This window comes from Hakea prostrata, unplaced genomic scaffold, assembly GCF_041222555.1.
Source record: "Hakea prostrata isolate BN-2017 unplaced genomic scaffold, UWA_Hpros_2 contig_4, whole genome shotgun sequence".
NCBI classification, from domain to species: Eukaryota; Viridiplantae; Streptophyta; class Magnoliopsida; order Proteales; family Proteaceae; genus Hakea; species Hakea prostrata.
This window is the reverse complement of record NW_028291123.1, coordinates 864,333-891,832: the sequence shown is the minus strand read 5'-3', so window position 1 is coordinate 891,832 and position 27,500 is coordinate 864,333. Positions and strand designations below refer to the sequence as shown.

Below are 27,500 nucleotides of genomic sequence, written 5' to 3'. Positions count from 1 at the left end.
AGTTCAAAAGAACTCAGCAACACAGTTTATTCCACAATAACACATATAACATGATAGCAAAACACGGAAGATGAAATATGATATGAGACAGTCATGCAAGTATGTTTCTTACTCTATATATGTTGGTCTCTAGTGGCAAACATGCTTTAAGTCATAGCACCATACTCCTCCGGGTAGGTTTGAAACCACTCTCCCTCAATCATCTCGGTATCTTGGGTTCTGCAATGGTACTTGGGTCCTGCATCCCTTTCGGATATTCTATGGCTGGGGTTTAGGTCACCACTCTCTCACATTACCATTGGTTTGAGTATTGGCGCATGTCAGGGTTAAACTTAGCCCAATGCAAGTCTTCTACTTACTTATATCAAGTCAGGGTTAGGTACTTCCATTCCTCGCCTCTCGCGATCTTTTCGGTATCCTTCCCACTAGAGTCAACGTATCCTATGGCTACAACCAACTCGGACTACGGACTCATCAACCCTATTGGTCATCCACAAATAGTAAACGAGAAGCTCTCATGTCCTCTCATGGGTTGGTTATCATGGGTTGGTTACTGGTCTTAAGCGCCCATGAGCCCAAGTCTACTACTGTAACCCTACCAATGAATGGCCCCCACAATGTGATTCATGTCCTCTCATAGGTTGGTTATTGGTCTTGAGCGCCCACAAATTCCCATTGTTGCCACGGGTTACTTAGTCTTAATTCCCTTTCGAATCGGGTCTGATATAACAAGGTAATCCTAACCAAACACTACTAGACAAGCCCTAGGTATGTCAACCAATAATCAGAGAAAGAGTCAAGGGGCACCATAGGAAAGTGTCCCATACCACCTCCATTGATGTCCAAAGACAGAAATGTCAAAAGGACATTCCCTATTTATACTTAGGCAATCACATTCCAAATTAGTCATTCATAAACACAACTGGTGAATCAATACATAGGGAAACAACCAATCATACATGATCAAAATAACAATTGAATTACATGAGCAAGAACTACTATAGTTAAAGTAATTACAGTAGCAATATAACTATAAGAAAATTATAAGAGCAGTAGTATGATCATGCAATCCGAATCAAATACAAGTAAACATGTATTTTATGTTAACAGGGAACAAATGTCCTTACCTTATTTAACTTTGAAGAATTCCGGAGAAAAGAATGAGGACAGGTCCAAAGTTAGCAATTAAACTCTAAACAAACACAGGTTGAGCATTAGGAACAAACCCTCAAAGATTGGAAGTGAAATGGACCAAAACAGACCAAACCTACTGTCATTGACACTGTGGGTTGCTCAGCTGGGTCTGTCATGTGATCGACCCAGGTGATCGACCACCAGTGTTCTGTATGGGCAAAAACCCTAAATTTTTATTTGAAACTCAACTTCCGGGATTCGAAACACTCCAAAATTTTAAGGGAAACTCTAGAATAGTAGACTAAAACTATCTAGCATTGATTAGGCATCAACAATGATCATTAGAGTAGAATTCTAAATTAATCAAAAGCTAGGTTTTACCGAAATCAATCCGTGAATTCTATGGAGAGGTTAAAGAGAATGACAATTCACTCCAGAAACAAAAGAACAGTAGATCTTAGATAGAAATAATCATGGGAATGATTCTAGCATGCTTTAGGAATCAAAAACATAGAAGGGATATTCAATCATGAAGATCACACTTGATTTTCCTTCGAAATCATTATGTGGAGATTCACAAAGTTATAGAGTGTATGGAGATCCATTCTAGAACAATAGGGATTAGAGGATCAGTCATGGGATCCTCCTAATCAAAGAGAATAGAAGAAACCAAAAGAAATAGAAGATGAAGTGTGGTTAGTAGTGAATACCAACCTTAAAGAAGGAGAATCGCCGAAAAGCTTTGAGGATTCGATGAGGATCTTCCAAAACTCCAATGTGAATGCTTGAGAGAGGCTTCCCACGTTCTCTGGAGGCTTAGGAACAATACGGGGCTGATTACCACGAAGTTCTATTAAATAGAGCATCAAAAACCTAAAATTCAGCAATTTACGCATTAGCCCCTGTCTCTGTGGGTCGCTCAATTTGATCAACCCAGGTGATTGACTAGCACTGACAACAAGCCCAAAAACAGGGAATTCAAGCTCCAAACCTCAAAATTTTCAATGGGGCTTCTCCCAACTCAACAAGTGACTTACCTAGCATTGAGGGACCTCCTAAAACATGTCCAACTAGGCCTCAAATCCATCAACCAAGCTCTTTAACACCAAGATGTAGTTTTTTCTCCAATTCAGACAAGGTTTCCAAGTAGGAAACTGCATCATCAATCTCCATGGGTTTTGGGTCAAACACCATGTCTTCCACTGAGATTGCCTTCTACCTTCACTTCGGGTCTTCGGACCTACAAACAAATGGGTTTCCGGGTTAGGGTTTGGGCTGGATTTCACATTTACCCAAAAGAGATGAGCAACATGATCTAGATCAGGCATAGAGGAGTTAGACTGGGACTCTTACCAGACTAGAATGAGGGGTGAGTACACATACGCCAACATCCCAACGTTTTGGTAGAGATAATGTTTGGTCAGATGGTACTCAAGCAGTACATATCAATCGGGAACTGGCAAACATTAACCAGAAATTGGGGCAACTTACAAGAGGAAGGAGGACTGATGATATATACTCCATCATTAAAAAAAACTCCATTCGTGGATATCATTGCCAGGTATGAGTTCCCTCATAATTTCAAACTCCCAACATTCTCCCCGTTTGACGGTTCGGGAGATCCTATCGCCCATATAAGCTACTACTAGCAGACCATGGTAGCTGCTGGTAACTCAGACAAAATTATATGTAGAGTGTTTGGGTCATCCCTTACAAGGGTAGCCCAGAAGTGGTTCTTAAACCTACCTTCAGGAAGAATTGGCCCGAAGATTTATAGGTCGATTCCAAAGTGGAATTCAGACCAAAAAGACCGACGAAACATTGTTCACCGTCAAGCAAAGAAGGAATGAGTCTATTCGGGACTACTTGCAGAGGTTCAACAAAGCTACAATGGAGATCGAGAACTTGGACAAACAAGTGGCCAAAATTGCCCTTTTCACAGGCCTTACCAACAAACGACTCTTAGAATTGCTATTGCAAGACATGCCTGCCACCTATCACAAACTCGTACAGAGGTGTCAAAAATAGGTTGAGGTGACAAAGATCCTTGATGCTCACCAAGGAGAGATGAAGTCAATCGATAAAGAACAAAATGCATCTGACAAAGGCCAGGGATTGAAGGTGCCAAACAATGATCGAGGCCGAAAAGCTTGATCGGGATGGAGGCAATGTTCGCCCGATCTCTCAAAGTATACACTGTTGAATACTCCACGATCAGAAATCTTGATGCAAATCAAAGATCGGGATATCCTGAAATTGCCACCAAAGATGATTACCAAACCAGGAGAGAGGAATATGGAAAAGTATTGTCATTTCCACAAGGATTACAGACATTACACAAATGAATGCCGACATCTGAAGGCGGACATTGAAAGGTTGATATCTCAGGGGCACTTGTCCAATTTTGTAAAAGGACGAGCCAATGATCGAGAAAGAAGAACGACTGTCGAAAAAAGAAGGGAGCGTTTGGAAAGCGGAGATCGTTGGGTCGAAGCTCCTTAGTCAAAGAAAGGTAAGGAAATTGTAGGAGCCAGCCGATCCCCAATGCTTACCATATTTGGGGGCCCGGAGCCTGAATCTCTTAGAAAATTGAAAGCTAAATCTAAATTCGTGGGTTCGGGAGAGGTAAAAAAGAGAATAATACCAAATGTGGAGGAGAATATCACATTCAGTGAAGAAGACGAATGAGGTGTATGCACACCCCATGACAATGCGATTGTAATCAAGGTCGAGATTGGACTTCGGGAGGTACACAAAGTACTGATAGACACAAGATCGTCCACAGATCTCTTATCATATGATGCCTACTTGAAGCTAAAGATGGAGGAGGATTTGCTGAAGCCATCCTCTACTCATTAATATGGATTTGCTGGATTGTCAGCAATTGCGGAGGGATCAGTACAACCGGACCTCACAATGGGAAATTTCCCTAAAGAAACCACTATTTGGGTAAACTTCTTGGTTGTTCAGGAGTTTCTAGCCTACAACGCCATACTTGGAAGGCCATCCCTTACAAAGCTGGGTGCAATGGTTTCGACCAAGCATATGAAGATCAATTTCCCGATTGATCAGGGGATTGGAGAGGTAACTTCTGATTAAAAAAAACCTCCCGATAGTGTTATGTTTCATACTTGAAGGATAAGGCTGGTCCTAGAAAGGCCACTGCTCTATCAATAAAAGTTCATGATGATCGAGACAAAGATGAGATGCAGAGGCCTGAACCTGTAGAAAAGCTGGAACGAATCCAATTGGATTTTGAGGACGAAGGAAGAACAACGTTTATCGGGTCCAAACAAACAGGAGACTTCAAAGAAGAGCTGAAAGTTTTCTTCAAGAAAACATTGATGTGTTCGCATGGTCAGCCGCTGACATGCCTGGCATAGACCGATCAATTGTAGAGCATAAACTTTGGATAGATCCGAAAGCCAAGCATGAATAAGAAGAAAAGAAAAAATTTTATATATGTAAAAGTTTTGGTTGGTTTTTTTTTAATTAAAAAAATTTTTTTTTTTTTTTTTTTTTTGTGGTTTGCTTGTGTACCAAGATGTTACGCAAGTGCACGTGTAGCAATCAAGTAATAAATGATAAGTAGAGTATCGATCCCACGGAGAATTATATCATTAACTTTCAATGTAAAAGTAAAATTGATTTAAACGAGATTAACAAGGTTGATTTGTGATTGACTAACTAAATAACCAAATGACAGGTAATAAAACTAAGGAACTAAAATGGAGATTAAGCAATAGAGGGAACTTAGTGAGTGAAAAGAGTGTTAGGAATCAAGTTTCCCCTCCCCTGAATTGTATAATGCAAATACTAAAGTAATACTACAACCCCAAAATATATCAAGAATTTGGAATGAATGGCAATATGGTATTGTCCAATACACATAAGCTAGTATCATAAATCAACATCCGCATATTCCTATGAAGAATTGAAATATGAATGCAATTTAAACCCAATCCAATCAATGGTAATGTGAGGTAATTGGGTATTCCTACCCAACCTACTAATTAACACAAACTAATTAAAGGTTATGCTAACTCACACAATTCAATAAACATCTAGACTACATTAACTTTCCAGCTAACTCAATCATATCAATCGTTCATGAAAGATTCTTCAAGAACCGATATTAATCAATATATATCATGCTGAATTCCTTGACAACAAGTTGTATTGTAATAAAACTAAAGAACACATAATAAATGCATCTCAAAATTCAGGTTAGGTACTATTATCATCCCAACACAACACGAGTTTAGCCCATAAAAGACATTAAAAACACATCAATAGTTATTGTTAACATAAAACTAGAAGATGAGAAGATAAGTTTATAAGAATGAAAATAAACTAAAGCTTCAATGCTTCCACACGAGCTCCAGCCTTCTTCTCCAGCAAATCAACAACTCCAGCAGCTCTCCTTGCTTCCACATGAGACCAGCCTTGGTTCTATCTTCTCTCCTCTCAGCCGTGTATTCTCTTTTGCCTCATTCTCCTCTTTTGTCTCTCTTTCCTCTATAAATGTATTCAATCATTAGGGTATAACCTAGCCATAGGATTAGAACATTCCTCCTGAGATCAAGGGCTGAGAACCATCATGTATTTACAAGAATATTGTCCACATAAGTTAGCCCTTTTTGGTCATTTCCATTTGAATTGGATCTGAGAATATTCTTCATTGCTCTGTTGCTGTGGCAATGCTGCAGCAAAGTTAGAGGACAGTTTCTTCTCCTATTATGGCTCTTTACCTACATTTTTTCAAGAGAAAGAAACAATCAAATTCATCCACAAATCTGAAGAGAAATTCAAGTAAGAGTGACAATAATGAACTAAACAAGATGCAACATGTTAAGACTATATAAGACAACATTTAATGAATACTATCACTAAAACAAAGACAAAATACTCCTAAATCAAGCCATCTCAAGTATAAAGTTACCAATCTTAACTCTATTTCATAGAGTTATCAGTTAGCCAATGTTGTAATGGTCAAGAAATCAAATGGGAAATGGAGAATGTGTACTGATTACACGAATCTTAACAAGGCATGCCCAAAGGATTGCTACCCACTACCCCGAATAGATCTCCTGATCGATGCAACAGCTGGTTATGAAACTCTGAATTTCATGGACGCCTACTTGGGCTACAACCAGATCTTGATGAACGAAGTGGACGAAAAGTTTATGACTTTCATGACTAATCGCGAAAGCTTTTATTATAAAGTCATGCCATTCGGGTTGAAGAAGGGGGGGGGCACTTTATAAAGGGGGGGGGGAAAAAATTTTTGGAGGTTTTTGGGGGGAAAAGGGGGGGGGGGGGGGGGGGGGTGGGGGGGGGGAGAGGGGGGGGGGGGGGGGGGGTGTGTGTTAATGTGAAAGGGTTTTGGGGTGTAAAAAAAAAAGGATGAAGTTGAAACCAAAAAAATGCGCATTCGGGGTGTCCTCAGGAAAATTCCTAGGTTTCATGGTTTCCTAGAGGGGAATAGAAGCTAATCCAGTCAAGATACATGCCTTAATTGACATGAAGCCTCCAAAGACTGTTCGGGACGTACAATGTTTAACAGGTAGGGTTGTAGCTTTGAATCGGTTCATAGCACAATCGGGAGAAAGGTGTCTACCATTTTTTAAAGCTTTGAAGGATTTAAAAGGAAGCAAAGAGGCACGATGGACGGAGAAGTGCCAGAAAGCATTCGAGAACTTGAAGACCATGCTCAGGAAGTCTCCTCTACTGTCCCAACCAGAGAAAGGTGAGACTTTACAAGTCTATTTAGCAACTTCACTTTCGGTCATCAGTGCAGTTCTTGTTTGGGAGAAGGAGAAGAACCAATGGCCCATCTACTATGTCAACCATGTGCTCCTGGATGCCTAAACTAGATATTTTGAGATTGAGAAACAAGCATTAGCTCTGATGATGGCGGGCCGAAAGCTAAGGCCTTATTTTCAAGCACACCCGATCGAGGTATTAACCACTTTTCCCTTGAAAAAAGTCCTTTACAAGCCTGATTTATCTGGAAGAATGGTTGCATGGTCGATAGAGCCTAGAGAGTTCCAGGTAGATTTTAAACCGCGAACAACCATAAAGGCCCAGGCTTTGGCGGATTTTGTGGTGGAAACTACAACTCCAATGAAAGAAATTACTGACCCCAACATCCCGACCATGTGGGACATTGTTTGTGAAATTAAAAGTAACCACAAGCGCACGGTATCGTGTAGCTAATGGGTCGATCTCAAGGAGATATGCTACTTTAGAATGAACTTCTTAATGATAATGCGAGAGTGCAATGATTAAAATTTGTTAATTACTTAATTAAACTAAAAGAACGGTCCTAATCCATACATCTAATGCAATCGAATTGAAACGAAAATTAAAGCAAACATAATCAACGCATAATTAATAAAGGTAGAAAAAAATGTGAATAATAAATAAAAATAAAAGGGAAGTGATCTGAGTGTCAGCTCTGGATCTAGGGAAGGGGAGTATAATAATAATGACTTTGACCGTGGACCCTTTTCCGTAGCTTACAGTCCATCGATCGGGGGAACGAATATTAGAGAAAAAGAAATAATCAAGTAATAAAAGGAAAGGGAAACCTTAACCAAAGAGAGGCACGACTGTAGGCATTTCTGATCAAGGACCCAGGGGAAGGGAGAACAATAAATAAATGCTGAAAATAAATTGCAGAAAGTAAATAACAGAGTAATAAAAGGAAAGGGAAACCTTAACCAAGAGAGGCACGATTGTAGGCATCTCTGATCAAGGACCCAAGGGAAGGGAGAACAATAAATAAATGCTGAAAGTAAATCCTAAATTAAGAATATGGAGGGGTAGATAGAAGCGGGAATGGAGGGAGGAGAGAAAATTATTGAAGAAGGTTACTTACTTGCGAATTGAACAAACGATTCGAATCTCAACCAACCCTAACAACCAAATCTAGACCCAGAGAAAAACGAATCTTAAGACTTGAAACTTGAACTTGAATTGCATTACATAGAAAAATTAAACCTAAACATTCAATCTAGAAATTTAAATCTCACAAATGCAAGCAAAGACAACTTGAGAAAGCCTAAATAAACTGAAGAGAGAAGAAAGAGTGCTTCTACTAAGCTCTAAAAACCTCTCCCTTGATGGAGTATGCTCTCCTTTTACAGAGTTTACATGGGACATGAATCTTGACAGAATTTGAATCAAACTCAGGGTTTCTATCTGACTCAACCAATTAGGGTTTTGACATACTAATCGGACTGACTTAGAGAGATCAAATGCACAATTCCACCGTTGGATTTGAGGATCAAGAAGTCGTGAAGCTCTCCTCCAAAAATCAGCTAGATCAAACACCAGATGATCGTTCGATTAAGGCTTGATCGAAATTGAACAGAGACATTCAAAAACGGGATTTTTCTTTCTTCCTTATCTGAATATAATTCTTTTTTCCTCTTTTTCTTTCTTTAATCAAATCACAAATAGGAAATAAGATATTGAGGTCTGCAAGGACTCTTTTCTCCATTTGGACTCTCTCAATAATATCTCTGTAGATTTGATTGATAATTTATAATCTCAGCCGTAGATCAAATTTGCCTTCTTTATCTCTTAAATATTTCCGAGTTGGCCCATAATCACATCTCTAGCCCATCATGCTCCATATCAGGCCCATTTTCACATTTGAGAATTTGAATGGACCTCTTGACGTGTAAAATTGCATGATTCATACCCAAAACTCCGAATATTTGCTTAAATATTGAAAAGTCCTCAAATCTGCAAAAACAACATAAAGCCCAAGGTAGCTCCACTCTAAGTGTGTAAAATGCATGCTTTATGCCCTAAGATTTCACACATAAATGTGCTCATCAGACATCTATGTAGATTGTTCGAGCAACAAATAGGGAGTTGGTGCAGGAGTTCTATTAAGAAGTCCAGGAAGAGGCTTCATCATACGCTATGCTCTAAGGTTCGAGTTCGAAGCAAGCAATAATGAGGCCAAGTATGAAGCCTTCATTGCCGGACTACGGTTAGCAAAAGCTTTAGCAATATTTGAGATAATTATTTATAGTGATTCTCAGCTTATTGTTAGTCAAATACAGGAAGAGTTCGGGACGAAAGAGCCTAGGTTGCAAAGGTATCAAGAGACGGTACAAATGTTGAGAAAAGATTTCAAAGACGTCAAAGTCTGTCAGATCCCGATAAAAGGAAAATACTATGGTGGACGAACTCTCAAAGCTAGGTAATAGAAAGGGAAAAAATCTTGAACCTTCGGTTTATATTGAAGAATTGAGTTCCCCGAGCACCAAAGTGGAAGGGATATCCTACATAGAGGACGAACAATGTTGGATGGACCCGATCGTTGAATATATCCGGGATGACAAATTACCCGAAGATTCAAAGAGGCAAGAATCATCCGAGTTCGAGCGGCAAGGTTCACAATGCAGAATGGAAGATTGTATAAAGATCCTATGCTGGACCACTACTCAGATGTTCGAAGGATTGAAAAGTGCCTTAGCAAAAGTACACAAAGGAATCTATGGAGCACATATGGGCGGTCGGGCATTAGCGCATAAAATATTAAGGCTTGGGTTATATTGGCCAAAGGTTCAAGAAGACTCTATGGAGTACGTGCGACACTGCAAAAATTGTCAAATCCATTCGACTGTGTCGAAGAAGCTAGAAGAAACCCTAACATCAATCCTTGACCCGATCCGGTCTGCAATGTGGGGTATTGACATCATGGGAAAGTTCACCAAGGCATCTGGCGGTTGGGAATACTTGATTGTGGCAATCGATTACTTCACCAAATGGGTCGAAGCAATTCCATTGGTAACAATCATTGAGAAGAGGGTGGAAAAGTTCGTGTTGGAATCAATTATCCATAGGTTCGGGATCCCAAAGGTTCTTGTTATTGACCATGGAATGCAATTCGAAAACCAAGCTCAAGTGGATCTAGTGCACATAGAAACTAGAACACTATGCACACATTGCACACACTCATGCATTATCATCAAAGATTGACCTAGTACCTGTCAAGTAGGGTTAAAATGGACTCGGAATTGGTTAGGGAGACCAAAAACCCAAGAGGGCTAAGTCTAAGTAAGTGGAAACACTTCTTGAACTAAACGGCTAGCTGTTTATCCACAAATAGTGAACTATTCAACATATAACGAAAATTCTTTGAAAAGTTTTTTCACCGCAGAAACAAACGGAAGGCAATCCATTTAGAAAAAAAGGTGAGCCATTTGAAGAAAGCTAGCCATTTGAGTCCAATGGCTATATTTCAAAAGTCATATTGCTTAAACAACTAGCCGTTAATTTGTCCTAAAATATGACTTTTAAGAGCCGTTGGGACTTAAAACTCAAGGTAATTTTTCACCATATTACTACCTACACCCCTTGAAAACAATAGCATTGGATCCGTCTTCCTTGGAAAGTTGTCCTCGTCTATCGCAAAAACCACGTATTTAATTTCGTCCACCAAGAAAGGCCTCCTGCTTCTCCGATCCTAGAAAATCGACCCATTACCTAGGGAGAAAATTAACGGAGATACTGCACTTGATCTAGACGGTTGCACACATGAACTAGACAGTAAGCAACTAGATGGTTGCACACGTGAACTGTAGTATTTATCCCAAGCATGTTCAGCTTGCCCACATGGCTACGATCCTTGAGTGCCATTATGGGCTTCATTTATGCAACGAGCAATCCAAGATGTCCAATGCCTTTTAATATGTGTCATTGGATTCATATCTTTTACTCTATAAATATGTGATGGCCATTTCATTTTTCCATTTTGAGCTTGTGAGAGTAGTGTCCTCGCTCTAGTTCTCAAGCTTGGTTGCTTTGTCATCTTCATCCCCTCGTTTTCTGCAACCAACCTCAAATAGTAAGCCTAATTGCCCAATTTCTTGTTTTTTTTTTTTTTCCTTCATTTTATTTCTTCCTTTCGTTCCTGTTTCTTCCTGTTTCTTCCTGTTAGGTTACTTATCATCTTGCAAAAAGTTCTTCATTTGCTTCTGGGATTTGGGGCATTTTACCCCCTTTGTATTCTACTTATTTTGCCTTTAAGGGTTTGGTGACCTTAGGGCACTTATGAGTTGCATTTGGTCCTCTAAATGGCTAGAAAGAGAAGAAAATTGGCCTTGTGAAATCCCCCATGATCCAAACCCAACCTATATTGTAGGTTCGAGAACCTGGAACACGAATAGAAGGCAATTATGGGCCATCGAGATAGACACCGTGGGATTGGAACCTGAACCAATGGAAGTGGATGGTGAAATTGGAGTTTTGTTGATGTTCAGAAGAGGATCTAACTCGAACACTGACGGATTTGAAAAGTGGATCAAGAGTTCAATGGCGGTACATTTGGAAGGTTTCAAAGATCAGGTAAGAACCCCCTGGGTGTGGGTAAGTGCTAAAGCAGAGCCAAGGGAAAATGCGAAATCCCTTGAATTTCTAACCAGTTAACCCATGTTTTTAGGACCGCGAAGTCGGACCTTGAGTCAGCGACAACTGTGGGTCATTCGAGTTGAGGCCGAAGGTTTGGAAGTGGACCCAATGCAAGTGGATGACTCGAAAGATTTAAGAGGTGAGAGAAGATTAGTCACGAAGGATTCAAAAAGCGATATTGGCATGTCCGTAAATCGATGATGGAGAATCCAAATGACGAGGTATATTGCCCCAAGCGTAGATCATTGAAATACCTTTCCTCCAAGCCAAAAATACCATAATCAAACCTTGGTTAGCCCCTCAATCAAGGCCGGTCAACTGCCCCCGCCCAGTTCCGGGGCAGAATCGGGTTTTTACTATTTACAACTCTATTTTATGTTCCTATTCTCTCACACTCGCATTTTATAATGCTAGTGCGAGGCTGAGGCTAAAGGAGGAGGAGAAACCAAGGGGCGGAGTGGATTCTAACCATTCAAAAGCGTGTCGACACCCAAATCATAGCGAAATCATTAGAAAATGTGAGAATCCTTAAACCCTCTTCTTTAAGCATGATTTTGTGAGGTTTTCTTCACAATAAATGTTAGATTTGGGTAGTTGATGCATGTTAGGTACATTGAATGCTTGAATTTAGTTTTATTTATGCTTCCTGATAGTTTAGAAGTGGTTTGTGCGATTCATTGCGAAAGATTTCACGTTTTGACTCTCTGAGACGCCCGCGGGTGATTTAGAGAGCCAAATTTGGGCCTTTTTTTTTTTTTTTTTATCTAGAATGAATTGGATAAAATGAAGGTACCTTTAAGACCCTATTGTTTCCAATTAGACATTCCCAAAGTTTCGTTTCAATTTGACTTCGAATTGGTGGCGAAATATTGAATTTTGCCGAAACTAGATTGAGAATGGCGGGTTTGAACCTAGCTGTCAGATTGGGGTTTTGTTGGGTGATTTTGGGAAGTCTTTTGGAACCCAAATGAATTCTAACTAATGTCTATTAATCTTCTTGCATGATTAGGGGTTTTGTGAGTTTAATCGCCGACAATTGTGAGCAAATTTGTGACTTTGAAGAACAAAATCAAGTTAGAAGGTGAGGAATGACTAACCATGTTTTGTATTATTAAGTGTTGCTATTTTAAATTCTATTGATGATATAAATTGTTTTAAATTGATGTCTACTATGATATACTTGTGTGTGACTTTGCGTGAACGGAAGGTAAGGTTGGAATGATTGAGTTTTACTCCTTATTTTTAAATCTTATATTATTTATATGAGAATGTATGAGATGAATGATGTTGAATGAGATTATTCTTCTTTTCTTATTTTATCAACTAGGGTTGTGGGTTCACCCATTACCCTAGTGACCTTATGTGATTGCATCTAGACCAACTACATGAATTATAGGTGTCTAGAAGTGTTGGGCTAGGAATCCTTATGAGTACTACTACCCTTCCGGTAAGAGGTATTGAAGCCGGTTAACCCATGATGCCAATGGCTAGGTCGTGTGTCAAGCAAGCCCATTGTCATCATAGTTTGGGAGAATTGCATATAATAGATAAGGGCTCATGGGCGCTCAAGAATGGTAACCAACCCGTGAGAGGACATGGAGAGCATCTTGTCCATTATATGTGAATGACCATTGGGTTAAGGAATGTGATCCAACAAATGCCTCCCGTTGAGGATTCCATTCATAGTTGGGAAGGTATCGAACCAAAATGGCACTAGGCATGAGGGCAGATATTTGAACCATATGTAGTACAAGACTATAGGACATTGCATTGGGCCTAAATATAACCTTGACACGTGCTAAGTCTCATACCAAATGGTGATGTGAGAGAGTGGTGACTTATAACCCCAACCATGGTTTGACGGACCTTACCCAACAACCACAGAGAACCCAATAGACTTCTTATTGAGGGAGAGTGATTGAGACCACCCAAAGGAGATTGATGTTTTTCTTAATGCATTTCTACCCTAGAGACTTCATAGTAGAGTTAGGCACACATCATCATAACCATGCATTATTAGATTTTGTCATTTGTTTTTATGGAAATTATGGTTGAATGCATGACATGAATGTTAGTTATCCTTATTGAGTTCTATGAGCTCACTCCTTTATTTTTGTGTATATTCTTTAGACTTCTCTTCAGGTTATGAGGACCCCACTCCCATGGAGGATCCATTGTCGGGAGACTACCATGAGGGCATGATCGGCGAAGATGTGGACGCACATGATGCTTCATGCTCGTGTCAAGATTGTTCTTATGGAGTCACCTTCCATTAGAGTTTTCCTTAGAGATATTCCACTACAAAAGATTTACTTTTCTTTTCAACTCTGATGTCTATTTGATTACTCTAGTTAACTTTAACTTTAGTTGTGGGATGATTGTAACCGATATTCAAGTTCTAGAATTTAATACTTGAACTTGATTTATTCTTGTCCTTTTAATTTTGGTATGTCATATGTTGTATGGATTTGTCATTGAACCTAGGTCTTGCGGTGATAACCCCCACGGGTATTTGGGTATTGATTGGATCCGGTTGGGTGGGGTGTGACAAAAACCACCCTTGAAACCTGCTCTTGGATGAAGTTCCAGGGGTAGGGTCGGTTGGGGTGGGTTCTCCCTAGGCGACCCCTCCTGGTGCCCACGAGTAAGTTAAGGGAAAAATCAAGATTTTGAGTTTCGGACCTCTATTTAATGAGTTTTTTTGACCTAAATTGTATTATTTCACACCTTAGTTGTCAGAGAATGTTAGAGAGTTCGTTACAAAGAGGGAAAACATTGTGGAAATCGTTTGAAGAGCTTTCCATGCACCAACTAAGTTTTTTAAAGTTAGTTTAGTTTTCCATTTGTAAAGCTCATATCTCTGTTTCATTCTTTGCCATTAGAAAATCCTTGTGGAGAGATCCTTAATTATGGGGGACCTAAACCCTATTTTTATTGTGCTCTAGAGTGACTCCCCAATCCCTCTATTCTGCTTTTTTTTTTTTTTTTTTTTTTTTTTTCTTTTTCTTTTTTCCCTCAGATAGATTTTGGAGAAGACGTATTTATGATCCATTAGGGTTTTGTTTAGATTTGAGTATTGGAATGTTTTCCATTGATAGATCTTATTCTTAGGTGTTTTTAGAATTTTCTATTTGTTTTGAAAGTAGTATAGAACCCAATCTTGTAGCCAATTGAGTGTCGGATCAAATTCTACCCGGACTCGGTAGGGGTCTCCTCAACCGACCCCTACTAGTCACTGTTCAACCAACCCTATCCCCTAGGGTTGATTGACAAGGGGCTCCTCAGGAAACCCCTTCAAGCAACCACTACCCTACTATTTTGGCTTTTGTTTCTATTTTTGATGTAGGACTTCTAGGGTTGTTTCTAACTTTAACCATCATTTAAATATGATTGTTTCGGATACATTAGATCATCGATTGATTCTTTTGAAGAAGTACAATTTACTTGCAAGGTGAGGACATCCATTTATATATGCTTATCTTTAATTCTTAATATGATATTAGACTTGCATATTGAATTGTATGCTACTGTTTATAGACTTTCATATTCATGCATTGTTCTGAAATTGTAGAATTATAATTGTTTACTAAATTATAAATGTTATTGTAGAGTCGAAATAAAAGTGGACTTGATCTGGGGTTGTGGAGTAACCATTGCCCTAGGAACCTTAGAATGAACATATAGCTTAGGTGGCATCTCTAGGTTGTCTAGCTGAAACATGGTTAGGCACACTGTCATGTCATTACCCTATCGATGGGGTATTGATGCCGAGTGACCCATGGCAGCAGTGTGGGGTGGTGGGCGCTCAAAGCCAGTAAAAGGATACAATCACATCGTGGAGGCCATTCATTAATAGGGCTACATATAATAATAGGCTTGGGCTCATGGGCGCTAAAGAGTGGTAGCCAACCCATAAAGGGACATGAAAACTTCCCACCCATTATATGTGGATGACCAATAGGGTTAAGAGAAGGGGGAGGGGGGGGTGGTGGGGGGAAAAAAAAAAATCAAAAGAAAAAAAAAAAAAAAAAAAAAAAAATTAAAAAAAAAAAAAAAAAAAAAATTTCAATAAAAAAAAAATTATCATGAAGAAAAGAGGGCAGATGTCCGCCGAAATTCTATCCCTACCAGATCCTCTTGTATCTTCACATATGTTCTTCCTTAGCTATTTTTACATTTTTCCACATTTTTATATTCTCTTTTATCTCTACAGAAACCATTCACAATCGTTTTCTACATTTTCTTCTCCATTTTCAGATCCACATTTATATCAACAGAACCATGCACATACGTGGGGTTGCATGCAACACCCAGAGTCCAAGACTCGGAGATTTCACCATTCAAAGTCTTAGATCTCCCTCTCCCTCACCCTTTTTTCTATCTTTAATCAGAGCTTCTCGACCTACGGTCACCGATCAAAAGCTTTCTTCGTTTGTTTTCCATTCCGTGTTCCTTCCACAAAAAACGAACCATGATTAATTGGATGTTAGCATTGAAGGAAGGTCAAAGAACTGATGGAAAAAAGAGGCTTAAAAGAGCAGCTCCTGGACAAAAGATGCTCGCCGGAGGAGAATCAATAATGGAGATGAAGGCCGAGTCATCACCACCACCGAACATGGCAAAGATGCAGTATGGTGCGTTACCACCTGAGCAGAATTCTGACAGCACCTACTCAGAAATTTATGTCTATAATCTTCTGTTTGAGATTTGTTTGGGTTAACGTTCTGTTTTAGATTGGGCTATATTCTTTTAAGTTCCAACTTGGATCGATCGTCAGATTAGAAATTACAAGTATTCTTTATTCTTAATTCTTATTTGTTCGATCAAATAAAATTTTTCTTGTTAGGATAAGAATTACAAGTATTCTTAATTTATATTAATTCATACTTCCTCGATCATACTAAAAGATCCGCAGAGAAACTTTGGGTTGAAATTTTTTTTTTTCCAAATGTTGAGAATGATCTGCGTTCTTCCCAACCAACAACCGTTCCTCCCAGTCTTTTCTCATTCTATGAGTTTTTCTCAGAGTGTTCTGTTCTTTATCTGAGAATGATATGTGGAATATCTAGATAAAAATGGAATGCCTTGCCGAAGTAGAAACCAAAGCTCGATCTGTTATCCTTTCACAGATTAATGAAAAGGAAATAAACCTAATTGGTGGAATTAACTGACACAGAAAATGTAAGATCAGAGTGCAACTATACCTTAATTTCAAGAGTAGAAAACAGAACTATTATTTTATTCGCAGATTATGATAAGGAAATAAACATAATTGGTGTAAAAACAATAGTGAAGGGTTCACAAACCTTCCTAGGGTTTTAGTACGTTCCGAAATATCTTTTTACCACACTTGTTTTAGAAGGGTTCAGATGAATAATTATTTTTTTCACGAAGTTTAGAAAAAAAAAAAAAAGGAGAAATAATAATAAAAATAAATAAAGAACAGAGGCAGACAAGGTTGAAAGGTTGCTTTTATTTAGATTTTAAGATTTGGAAGTTTATTCTATTCTTGCACTGCATCAGTATGGCAGACTTAAGGATCAAATAAGTATTTTGTAGGAGATATAAAACAAATTTCAAACCTCCTTGTCTTGTAGTTTTATGTTCTCATATTGGGGATCTTAAAAGAATTTCAGTTCCAATGTCACCATACCCATATCTGAATATAGAGCTCACCTGTATTGGATAAGGAATTGATTACCTGTAAAATAGATACAATACTGAAATGGTACTAACATGAATCAACCATGACAAGTCAACCCCTGATTTTCATTTTTCAAAAAAATTAAAAAATGGTTTTCTTTTTAACTGTTTTTTTTTTCCTGTGAATATTTCTGTTCATGATCACTTCTGTGAGACTATTCTTTTCTGGTCAGTCTTCTGTCAAATTTCTGCATATAGTTTGCTGACTCCTCGTGTAATCACATTTAAGAGTGCCTACCTCAGTAATTTTAAGGATTGTTTTCTCTTGGAGAGATAAGTCTGGACTAAGCTGCATTGCAAATTATGGGGGTGCTTAAACACCTCAAGGTGGGAATCCAAGATGACTCATCAATCTTGTTTTGTTCCAGATTCTTGCTATACTTCAGAAGAAGACATTGAAACATCATCTACCAATCAAGATTTCCACACTGCTATATAACAGATTTATTTTCTTCAAAGAGAAGTTTTACACTGCATTAAATACATTCTTATACAACATCTATACAATATCAGGTTATTCTAGGTGCTCAAATATTATTACCATTGTAGAACAGCTAATCTTAACAATTGAGCTATTTACAGCATGTAAAAGTAAATAATTCTATCATCAGTAGCATCAGTTAAGATTTTCACATGATTATGGAAAAGATAGGGGAGAGGTAAGTTAATCCTACCTCAAGAACTTAGTTTGAGATTCTTGAGATCACCAAGCCAGAATAAGTTGTTGTCGTCTTTGCGCACTGTAATGTTCAGTTTGGGTAAATGACATTTAAGATGTTTCCAAAGACTCGCTGCCCCTTCATCACAGATCACATTACTTAGATGCACAAGATTAATGACAGAAGAAGGCAACTCACTCATTTCTGAGCACCCTCCCATGTTGACCTTTCTCAAACTATGCAGCTCACTAATCCATTCAGGCAGTTCCAAATTGATGCAGTCAGATATATCTAGAACCCTTAGCTCTTGTAGTTCTCTTAAAGAGTTGGGTAGTTCAGACAATTTCGTACAAGCATGGAGCCTTAGCACTTTTAAATCTTTCATGCGTCCAATTTCCTCGGGCAGTGCAGATAATTGATGAGAGTTAGTTATGCTGAGAATCTGCAGGTGGAGAAGATGGCAAATCCCTTGAGGCAATTCCACAAGATCATTGCAATACTCAATATCCATCTCAACAAGATTTGGAAACATGTAGGAGAAGTCAATATCACAGGTAGATGCTTGACCAAACTGACACATGAACAATGATATCTTCTGCAAGTTCTTCAACTGCATTGAAATTTCACTGAGGGAAGGAATCAAAACCTTTTCCAACCTCACTCTTCTTAAATTGGAGAAATAGGTTGGTGTTGTCAAACAATTCAATTGGGTATACCAACGCCCATGATTTACAACAATTAGAACCTTCAGCTTTTCCATTTTGTCCATGAATGGTGGTAAAGTGTACTCATTCGCAGAAAAATCGAGGATCAAAACCTCAGCTTCAGGAAATTGCATGTCACACCAGTTTGACAAGAACTTTTCACCTGCAAACAATAAAACCTAAATCATATCAAAGAAAGATAATAAAGCAAAACTGCTATTTGGTGCACAAGACTACAGGTGAAGAAACCTGTATGCACGGACACGAGGCGTGCACCGAACTCTTGTTCCCTCTTCCTCTTGAGATGGCCATCTTCTGCTCTTTCCATGATTAACCTTGTACCCTGCAGCCGGCTTCGATAGATAGCCAATTCTCTAAGTAAATCATGCTGGGTTACAAATAGCTTGCTCATGTTACCATCAATCTCCCCTGCATCTCTGCAGATTTACAAGGGGAATTTTGCTTTCAGAGAGTGATTTTATAAGTGGGCATGAAGGTACGCATATACTTCAAAATGAATTATAAACATCACACAGAAGGCGCCAAAAAATTAAAGGAAAGACCATATTGGCACACACACCCAAACAGAGAGAGAGAGAGACCTTGAGATTTCAACCAGATTAATAAGATTTTTAGTGGAAAGTTCACGAAGGTTGAAATAAGCATCATCTTCATTTATTCCATGGAGTTCGACCCAAATATCAATCAAAGATGAAGCAGGGATCCATTGGTCTTCAGGGAAAGAACTCAAGTCCATAAAACATTCTTGAACATTCTTATCCAAAATGTCTATGCTTGTTCCGAGTGTATTCATCAGAACTTTGTGGGACTCAAAAATAGAGCAACTAGAGAGCTTCCTCTCAGTGTATTGCCACACCCTTGGAGGTTGCCTACGCAATGAATGACCAATCACCGTAAGAGCTAGTGGTAGTCCCTTGCAACCACTTACTATCTACAATTTTAACAAAATCCATTATAATCAGTTATAGTTTGGCAAGAAACATATGCAGAATACAGTAACAGTGATATGTATATGATAGAAGATAGATGAAGCACCTTATTTAGAAGATTCCAATCAGGCATCTCGCAGTTTTCAGTTTCATACCCATTCAGAGGAAGTAATGCTGAATGAAGAAAGAGTTCCCTGGCATATGGTTCAGTCAGCAATTTCAAAGAATATGTTTCATCAAAAGTTGGCCATTCAGTTCTTGAAGTAACCAGGACCTTATATCCTTCTATCCTGGAGGCAAACTTCTGAACAACTGAGTCATCCCAAACATCATCTAGAACTAACAATGTGGTCCGTTGTTCACTCTCCAGCATGTTTGCCAGCTGCATTACTGCATCTTCATCATCTATGAACATATGTGTTCTTTTTACCATTGATTGGAACACTCTCTCTACCATCTCCTTCAAGTTAGGTGTGCTTGAAACTCTAAGGAAGAATATGTTGTTCTTGAAACGATCTGTTTAAATCAGTGTGTTAGTCAATTGTCATTTGCCATAAGTTCTTCATTTAGAAACAGAAAGCCTACAAAGCCTAAAACAATCAGGAAGGCATGATTTGAGCTTGTAAGTAACAAAAATATTCGGCTATTTTACAAGACGAAGAAGTGCTAAAAGTAATTTGAACAAATCAGTGATTTATCCAAGTATTAAGGGAAACTCAACCATTGAGAACATAAACCTTAGTCCTCGCAATTGAGCTTCGAAGAATCAAAGTGTATATTCCCAAAGCTTAGGATACAGGAGATCTTATAACCATCAAATAGAAAATATGTCATGAATTCTTCGTAATTATGGTGGTTTATTTCTTGTGAATGACTAGTCTGGCAACTCTGACATGAATATATCAATTCACTGTGTGAAGTCAAAAATTGCATGATTCCCCCCTAAAAGGGTTATCAGAGGAGATGAAAACTTACTGATGGCATCAAAGCTATCACAAATATGCAACTCTGACATAAATATATCGATTTCTCAATGAAGTCACTAATAAAAGGGCTATAAATGGAGATGGAACTTATTGATTGCATAGAGCAAACATGAATATGTAACTCCGAAATGAATATATCGATTTCTCTACGAAGCCGCTAATTGCATTTCCCCTAAAAGGACTAAGAGAAGATGAAAACCCATTGGAAGGCATCAAAACTAACATGAATGAGAACGATTAACTAAGAGAAGATGAAAACCCATTGGAAGGCATTAAAACGAACATGAATGAGAAAGATTATCTTTGATATGGTTGTTAATGGAAGCTCTTTTTGCTGCTGGATTCTAAAAGAAGTGCCTTTTTCTTATTATTCGAACAAGATTAACTTTGAATTCACTAAATATGCTCTAACAAGAAAAATGAGTAAGAAGACAAGTAGTACAAAGTGGTTTAGACTAGAAAATTACACACCTTTCACATCTGTATCTCTGCAAAGCATGGCAGCTAAAGTTGTCTTCCCACAACCTGGAGGGCCACACAACCCTAAAACCCTAACATCATTTCTAACCAATAACAGCTTCTTCAGTTCCATCAGTGGCAAATCCAATCCAAAGACAGTATCTGGGACTGGAGCACAGCATGACACCTCAGGTCTCGAACCTATCGCCTTTCTCCCATCTCTGAGTTCAACAAGGATTTGTTGATTAAGCAGCCAAGAATCTGCTAAAATCTCCGTACGGAAACATTCACGCAAACTGTTGTTCAGTTCGACTATTTGTTGCGAGTATTTTAACTTGAGGACTCCATTCCAGGTTGAGATACTCGAACAAAATGTCATAAGCTCTATCCCTTTCTCCAACTCTACCTTTATTCTCTCGATATGGGTTCTTGGAAGTAGATTTTGACGATGAAGATCTGTTGTTTCTAGCTGAGCGTTTAAAAGATCACCTTTTTGGATAAGGGGAATTATGGTTTGGAGGGTGGACTCGAGTTTCTCCAGATTATCTTTGAAATAATGAACTCTATTTTTGGTTTCTACAACCGCAGCCATTAAATCTTGTGCTGCTTGCCCTAGAAAAAGTCCTCCCAAAACTTCCATCTTTGCTTTCCCTCTCTCTTCCTCTTTTCAAGCAAACTAACTTTCACCCACAATCAGAATTGCTTCCCTCTTTCCATTGAACATCTTCGTGGTAGCAGATCTTCAAGAAGGAAAGACGAAGCTCCAGTGGATTGATTAATCTCAGCTTATGCTTCTTCAATTCTTGAGGGAAGCTTCCTTCCTTGCATCGTTGTGACTTGCGGAAGATTTATTTTTTTAACTCCTCCCAGTTACCCCTCTTTCTCTGCCTGCCCAGTTACCACCTTCTAGTAGAAACTTACCAAATACTATATAAAATAATGGGAGAAGGAATACTAACCAGTCCTGTAGCGTACTTGAAACGATTACGCGGTGGAACACGTTGAAGGAAACTTCAAGGAAAGAACTTGGAATGTTCGATATGCTAGAGAAAGCTCGATAAAAGCAAGTTAGAAGAAAACCATTGAAACTTTTTTTTTTGGTAATGAAGAAAACCATTGAAACAATGGAGAACCAGTCGAATCTACTTCGGATGTTTTGCGATGATCGCAGAATCATTTTGACATTCAAAGTTTAGCATATTGTATTTCTGGTCACTAGACTAGGAAGATTTGGCTGGCGGGCCCTTGGGCTTAAGAATAAAGTCTCTCCCTCAAAAGCTCTTTTGCTACAACTTTGCAGCTCCTTTTCCGTAGATCTTCACTGGATAAACTTTCTCCTTAATGGGTGCTTTATATTTTGTATGGGACCTTCATATTAATGTGTTCTTTAACAAAAGAAAAACCACCCTGTTGTGACTAAAATATCCACTTCCGGTTTATACCGGTCTAACCATGTTCAACCGGATTCAGTTGATGAGACGAATGAATTTAAGGGACCACCCAAAGGTTAAACAAAGGCTTAATCATAGCCATCCAATCTATACTTTCTATCCGACGGTCATCAATGATAAGAGACAACATATTCAAGCCTATAAATAGGAGCCAAGATTCTCATGAAAGGTAAGCTCATTCGAATATTCACACACTTCTCGCTTATTTTCCATTAAAGCTCTCTGAGAGCTCACTTCTGATCATCTACTAACTAGATCGTCGGAGACGGGCCGATCAAGACAATCGGCTTCGTTTCTCACTGGTGTTCTATATTTCAGGAGCGAGAGGTTGATTGACGATTGAGCAAGCCAGATCGATCCAGATCTAAATGGATTGGTGCGAAGATTACGGTTCAAAACCTCCGGCAATTTTAGCACCAACATTTGGTGCCGTCTGTGGGAATCTGAGCAAGAAGCTATGGCTCAACTACCGGAAGAGCATGATGATTCACTGATCATTCTTCTGCGATCTTTTTGTTCGGATTTTTTTTTGGTTCTGCGATCAAGTTTTTCTTCTAAAATTTGTTTCGTTTTCTCGATTTGAATGGTTACTATGAAGTTTTGTTGAAATCAACAATTTATTGTTGTGATTCGCTAAAGAAAAAGGAAGAGAAGAGACATCGTTCCTCATCGGAAGCGGTTTCCCGAAGTATCGAGGAGGTAACTGAATTTAAGACTATCTGGTTTTCACTTTGTATTCTTTTCTTCTCAACTTCAAACTGTTTCCTCTCTGCTTCTAAATCTTCATGCAGTAAAGTTTTGAATTTTAAAGTTTCATCCAGGAGAGCATGAAGACTTTCTTTCTCTTTAGAAATCAAACTAAAGGAAGCATCGAGATTATCCTTTTCTGCTGTTATTTCATTGAGTCTTAACCCCAAATCATTATTTTTATCCTCTAAAGCAGACTTCTCCAGCAAAATTGAACTGAAAGCTTTCACATGATATTCTTGAGCCAACTCTAAAGTTGTATTTAGCTTTTCAATCTCATTGAACTTTTCCTGGAGTTCATTCTTTTCTTTCTCAATACTTTGTGACCAGAACCAAGGCTCGGTTAGCTTTCCTTTAAAATCTTCTCTTTCATCTGTGGCAATCCTGGCCCTGTCAAGGGCATCATTCTTTAACATTTCAAGCTGAAAAAGCTCATTCCTATAATTCAAAACGGCTTCTCTCAACATAGAAACTTCTTCCGCAATTCAGCACAATGGTCAGAGCAAATTTCATAATCAGTATGCAAGCTATCAAGATCATTCATCAAATCAATCTCTCTGAACTCAGCGGCTGTTAATTTTCTCTCTAAAGATCCCAATTTTCTTCGAAGATCTTGTACCTCATTGACCAATTCGAAGTTTTTTTTTTATCAGTTCATCATTTTCCTGAGACAAAGTTTTTTCTCTCTCCAATACTTCAGAAAATGCATTGAAGGCAGCCCCAAAACATCTGTTGATCAATCAATATATATATATACATTAAAAACAATATAAGTAATCAGATCAATAGTAAATTAATTCTAAATAAAAGAAAGGGAAAAAGGTCTAATTCTTACCCCCACCCATGAGAATAAAGGTCAGAATCAGACATTCGTGCAGTATTCCTCTTGTCGCGGGGGATTCTGCCTTTTGTGCCCCACTCTCTAGCAACCTCCCAATTACGGCTGGCCGTATGATTTTCTTTTAAAAACCACTCAGGGTGGAAAGGATTCTAGGAATCAGCATTGCTCATGGTATCATCAACCTGGTCAGGGGCTGGTTGGAGGTCAGCTATCTCAAGAATATTCTCAGGATTAACATTTACAGCAGCATCATTTGAACCAGTCTGCATGATGATATTTTCTTGATTTCATAACCATTTTGAGGGTCAATTACCATGAGAGCTTCAGGTGGGGCAGGATTATTCTCTGGTGGAGCTACTTCATGAATTTCCTGGAAAATATTCTGGTTATTTTCCTCCAAAGGAGGAGCATCTTGATCACTTTTCTCAAAAGGGGGAACATCAGTATCTGGGGCAGCAACATCCAACACAGGTATGGATAAAGGTAAAATGGAAACGGAAATTTCATTCACATGGTCCTCGGCAACAACATCCAAGGGAGAGACAAGAACATCAGCATTTTCATCACATAATTGGTCAGCTATTTCCTCAATAATACCACTTGCAGCATGTATTAATATGTCTTCAGCAATTCTCTTCAGATGGTCAAAAGAATAGTCAAATAAATCCTTACCTTGATCTTCATCCTCAACCATTTTTTCTGGGAAGATGGAAGTATCGTGAGGTAAACTGGCTAATGTGTGTGACAGTAAAATTTCTCTATTTTTCTCAACATCAGCCTCGATGGCAGCAGGAATTTCTTCATGTGGACTATCTTCAACAGTGGGAACTTCTGTGGGAGCAGTATGAATTTCTTTTCTTCTCTTCTTCTTCTTTGAACCAGACGAGCCCTGGTCGGAAACTGGACCTGTAGACCTAAGTCTGCATCTCAGTGTATTGGAGGTTCTAAAGGTCCTCATCTTGGGACCAGGGGTCTTACTTGCAACTGTTTTCACAATTTGCACATCGGTATCTTCTCTGATGGCACCTTCTGGAGCCGGGATGGTTTTCTCCTGGTCAGGGGAATCTTTTTCAACAGTTTTTCTTTTTGAAGGATGACGGGCAGTGTGTTTCCTTTTCTTGGAGGGTTTGGTAACCCTAGAATCGGATTTCTTTTCCTCTGAAGCAATTCTTCGGAGATCAGCAACATTAGGGATTGGACGAGCAATTACTTCTGATGATAAAAATATATGACAATGAGTAAGGATTACAAAAAGAAAGAAAGGTATACAGTTGTTATTATCTTTACCTGGAAAAAGGCCGTGACTAATGAGACCTGCATCTGTCTTCAACTTGGCCGCATCTATGGGAGTTCCAGTGGGAATCATACTCCAGGTTATTCGGTCATATTCAGTAAGTTCAGGACGTACTTTCAGAGGAGATAAGGATTCCAAGGAATGTAAGCACCATCGAGACCGGAAGTTTGGATTTGGAATGGCACAGAAGAAGTACTTTTCCCGCCATTGCTTGTTGTCATGGGGAATGGAAGAATCAATGAAATTTTGGATTCTCTTCCCGGTTCACTCACAATGCGAGTTCTTCGGCAAAATGAAGGTATCCGCGTTCGCTGGATACTTTCAAGGTGTAATAATTTCTGAAAAGGTCAACAGATGGGACACAATTCATCTGGAGAATAAACGCAAAAAAAAGTAAACTAGTCTCCAACTATTTGGAGTAAGTTGAGAAGGGCAGACATGATAATAGTCCAATAAAGATTGAACTACGGGAATCAAGGGGATTCTAAAACCTGAATCAAGGTGATCAAGGTAGATGGTGATAACACCTGGATCAACTGAGTAGGGACGGTCGGAGGAGTCAGGAACCCATATTCTAGCATTGGAAGGAAAATGGTAACTTTCCAAATAAGAATCTAGATGGGACTTCTTTATTTTGGTGGGATACCACTTGGGACCAGCATACTTTGGGTCCATTTTTTCTCTGGACATATTGACTGGAGTATAAATAAGAATGGCTTCATCGAGAGCATACGGAACAGGTTTCCAGTCTGAAGGATTATGCTGAGAGGAGGAAGCACCGGACACGGTTTTTATGTGGGGGGGGGGGGGGGGGAGAGGGGGGGGGGGGGGGGGGGGGGGGGGGGGGGGGGGGGGGGGGGGGGGGGGGGGGGGGGGGGGGGGGGGAGGGGAGGAGGGGGGGGGGGAAGTGGGGAAAGGGGGGGAGGGGGGAAGGGGGGGGGGGGAGGTGGGAGGGGGGGGGGGGGGGGGGGGGGGGGTGGGGAGGGGGGGGGGGGGGGGGGGGGGTATAAATAAAGAGTGGGGGGAGTGGGGGGGGGGGGGGGGAAGGGGGGGGGGGTCAAATGGGTTGGGTTTTGGTTTGGTGGTGGGGGGGGGGGTGGGTTGGGGTTGTGTTTGGGGTGGTACTAATATATCCATTGCCGGTTTGTACCGGTCAAACCAATCTCAATCGGGTTCAATTGAGAGATAAAGCTAAGATGATCGAAGACGTCCAAAGAGGAGCAATGATCTGATGGCCATGATTTAAAGAGTATTATAAGCGGGAAAGCTAGTATAAAAGCGAGGGAAGATCCGTGAGAAGGTAAGTCTCTGGAATCAACCAAAACTCTAAGCTCACTCTGATTGAACTCCATTACTAGCATTCCAGAAGCTCCAGAGAGAGCTCTGTGAACACCATCGACACCATACTGACTAGATCGTCGGAGATGAGACGCCGATCAAGACGATCGGCTCCGTTTCTTACTGTGATTCTGTTTTCTTTCAGGAGTGAGAGGTTGATTGATCAAGGAGCAAACCAGATCGAATCAGATCTGAGGAGTTCGGTGCGAGAAACTTCGGTTCAAGGCGATCGGCAAAAGTAGCACCAACATTTGGCGCCGTCTGTGGGAAACTCAAGTCAGAACAGAAGCTATGGCTCAATCACCTGAGCGAGAGGAGGAATTACCGATAGAAATGGCGGAAACAAGCTAGAGGGAGCCAAGGAGAGTAAATCCAAAAAGAAGAGCGAGAGAAGTGGTTCCGATGCCGCAAATTCCAGTGATGCAAACTCGACAAAGGCAGAGAATGCTGGAAGATCATTCTCCATCTCGTCCAACTGATCAGTTTGAAAGGCAAGAGAAACAATTAGCGAGATACATTGGCGACATCTCGTCCGTAGTTAGATCCAAATCTAATTGCCGAGCGGTTTGAGAGCATGCAAAGATCAAATACCTGGAGACGCAAAATCTAATGAGAACCTTCATCAAGCAGATCGGAGTACATCCCGAGGAGAGAGTTCCGGTTTTGTCAGTTGGAAGATCTCGAACTCTTTCCCGAGCAAAAGCGACTTCTGTCCCAAACTCTCAGGTTCAAAAATCAGGAGGAAGTCGAAGGAGATCATTTCTGAAGGAAGGATCAGGAGAAAGTGCAGATCCAAACTA

At 39.6% G+C, this 27,500-nt stretch overlaps 1 protein-coding gene across 1 annotated transcript; it reads right to left on the bottom strand.

Moving 5' to 3' along the window:
• Positions 1-17,220: 17,220 nt before the first annotated feature.
• Positions 17,221-22,325, bottom strand: LOC148999464 (disease resistance protein ADR1-like). The gene is made up of 5 exons (XM_089141136.1): positions 21,042-22,325; positions 19,691-20,100; positions 19,237-19,586; positions 18,884-19,071; positions 17,221-18,797 (listed from the first exon to the last, which is right to left on the bottom strand). The coding sequence occupies exons 1-5, from the start codon at positions 21,667-21,669 to the stop codon at positions 17,947-17,949; spliced, it is 2,427 nt and encodes an 808-aa protein (XP_088997262.1). The 5' UTR covers positions 21,670-22,325; the 3' UTR covers positions 17,221-17,946.
• Positions 22,326-27,500: the final 5,175 nt, after the last annotated feature.

Bases quoted from the DNA above. Each gene is read 5' to 3' on its own strand.
- LOC148999464 (XM_089141136.1), bottom strand. From the start codon at position 21,669: ATGGAAGTTTTGGGAGGACTTTTTCTAGGGCAAGCAGCACAAGATTTA. The intron at 19,072-19,236 runs GTCTCTCTCTCT...GTAAATCTGCAG, and splicing joins AATCTGGTTGAAATCTCAAG to AGATGCAGGGGAGATTGATG. The intron at 18,798-18,883 runs GTTTCTTCACCT...TATTGTTTGCAG, and splicing joins CCTCGTGTCCGTGCATACAG to GTGAAAAGTTCTTGTCAAAC.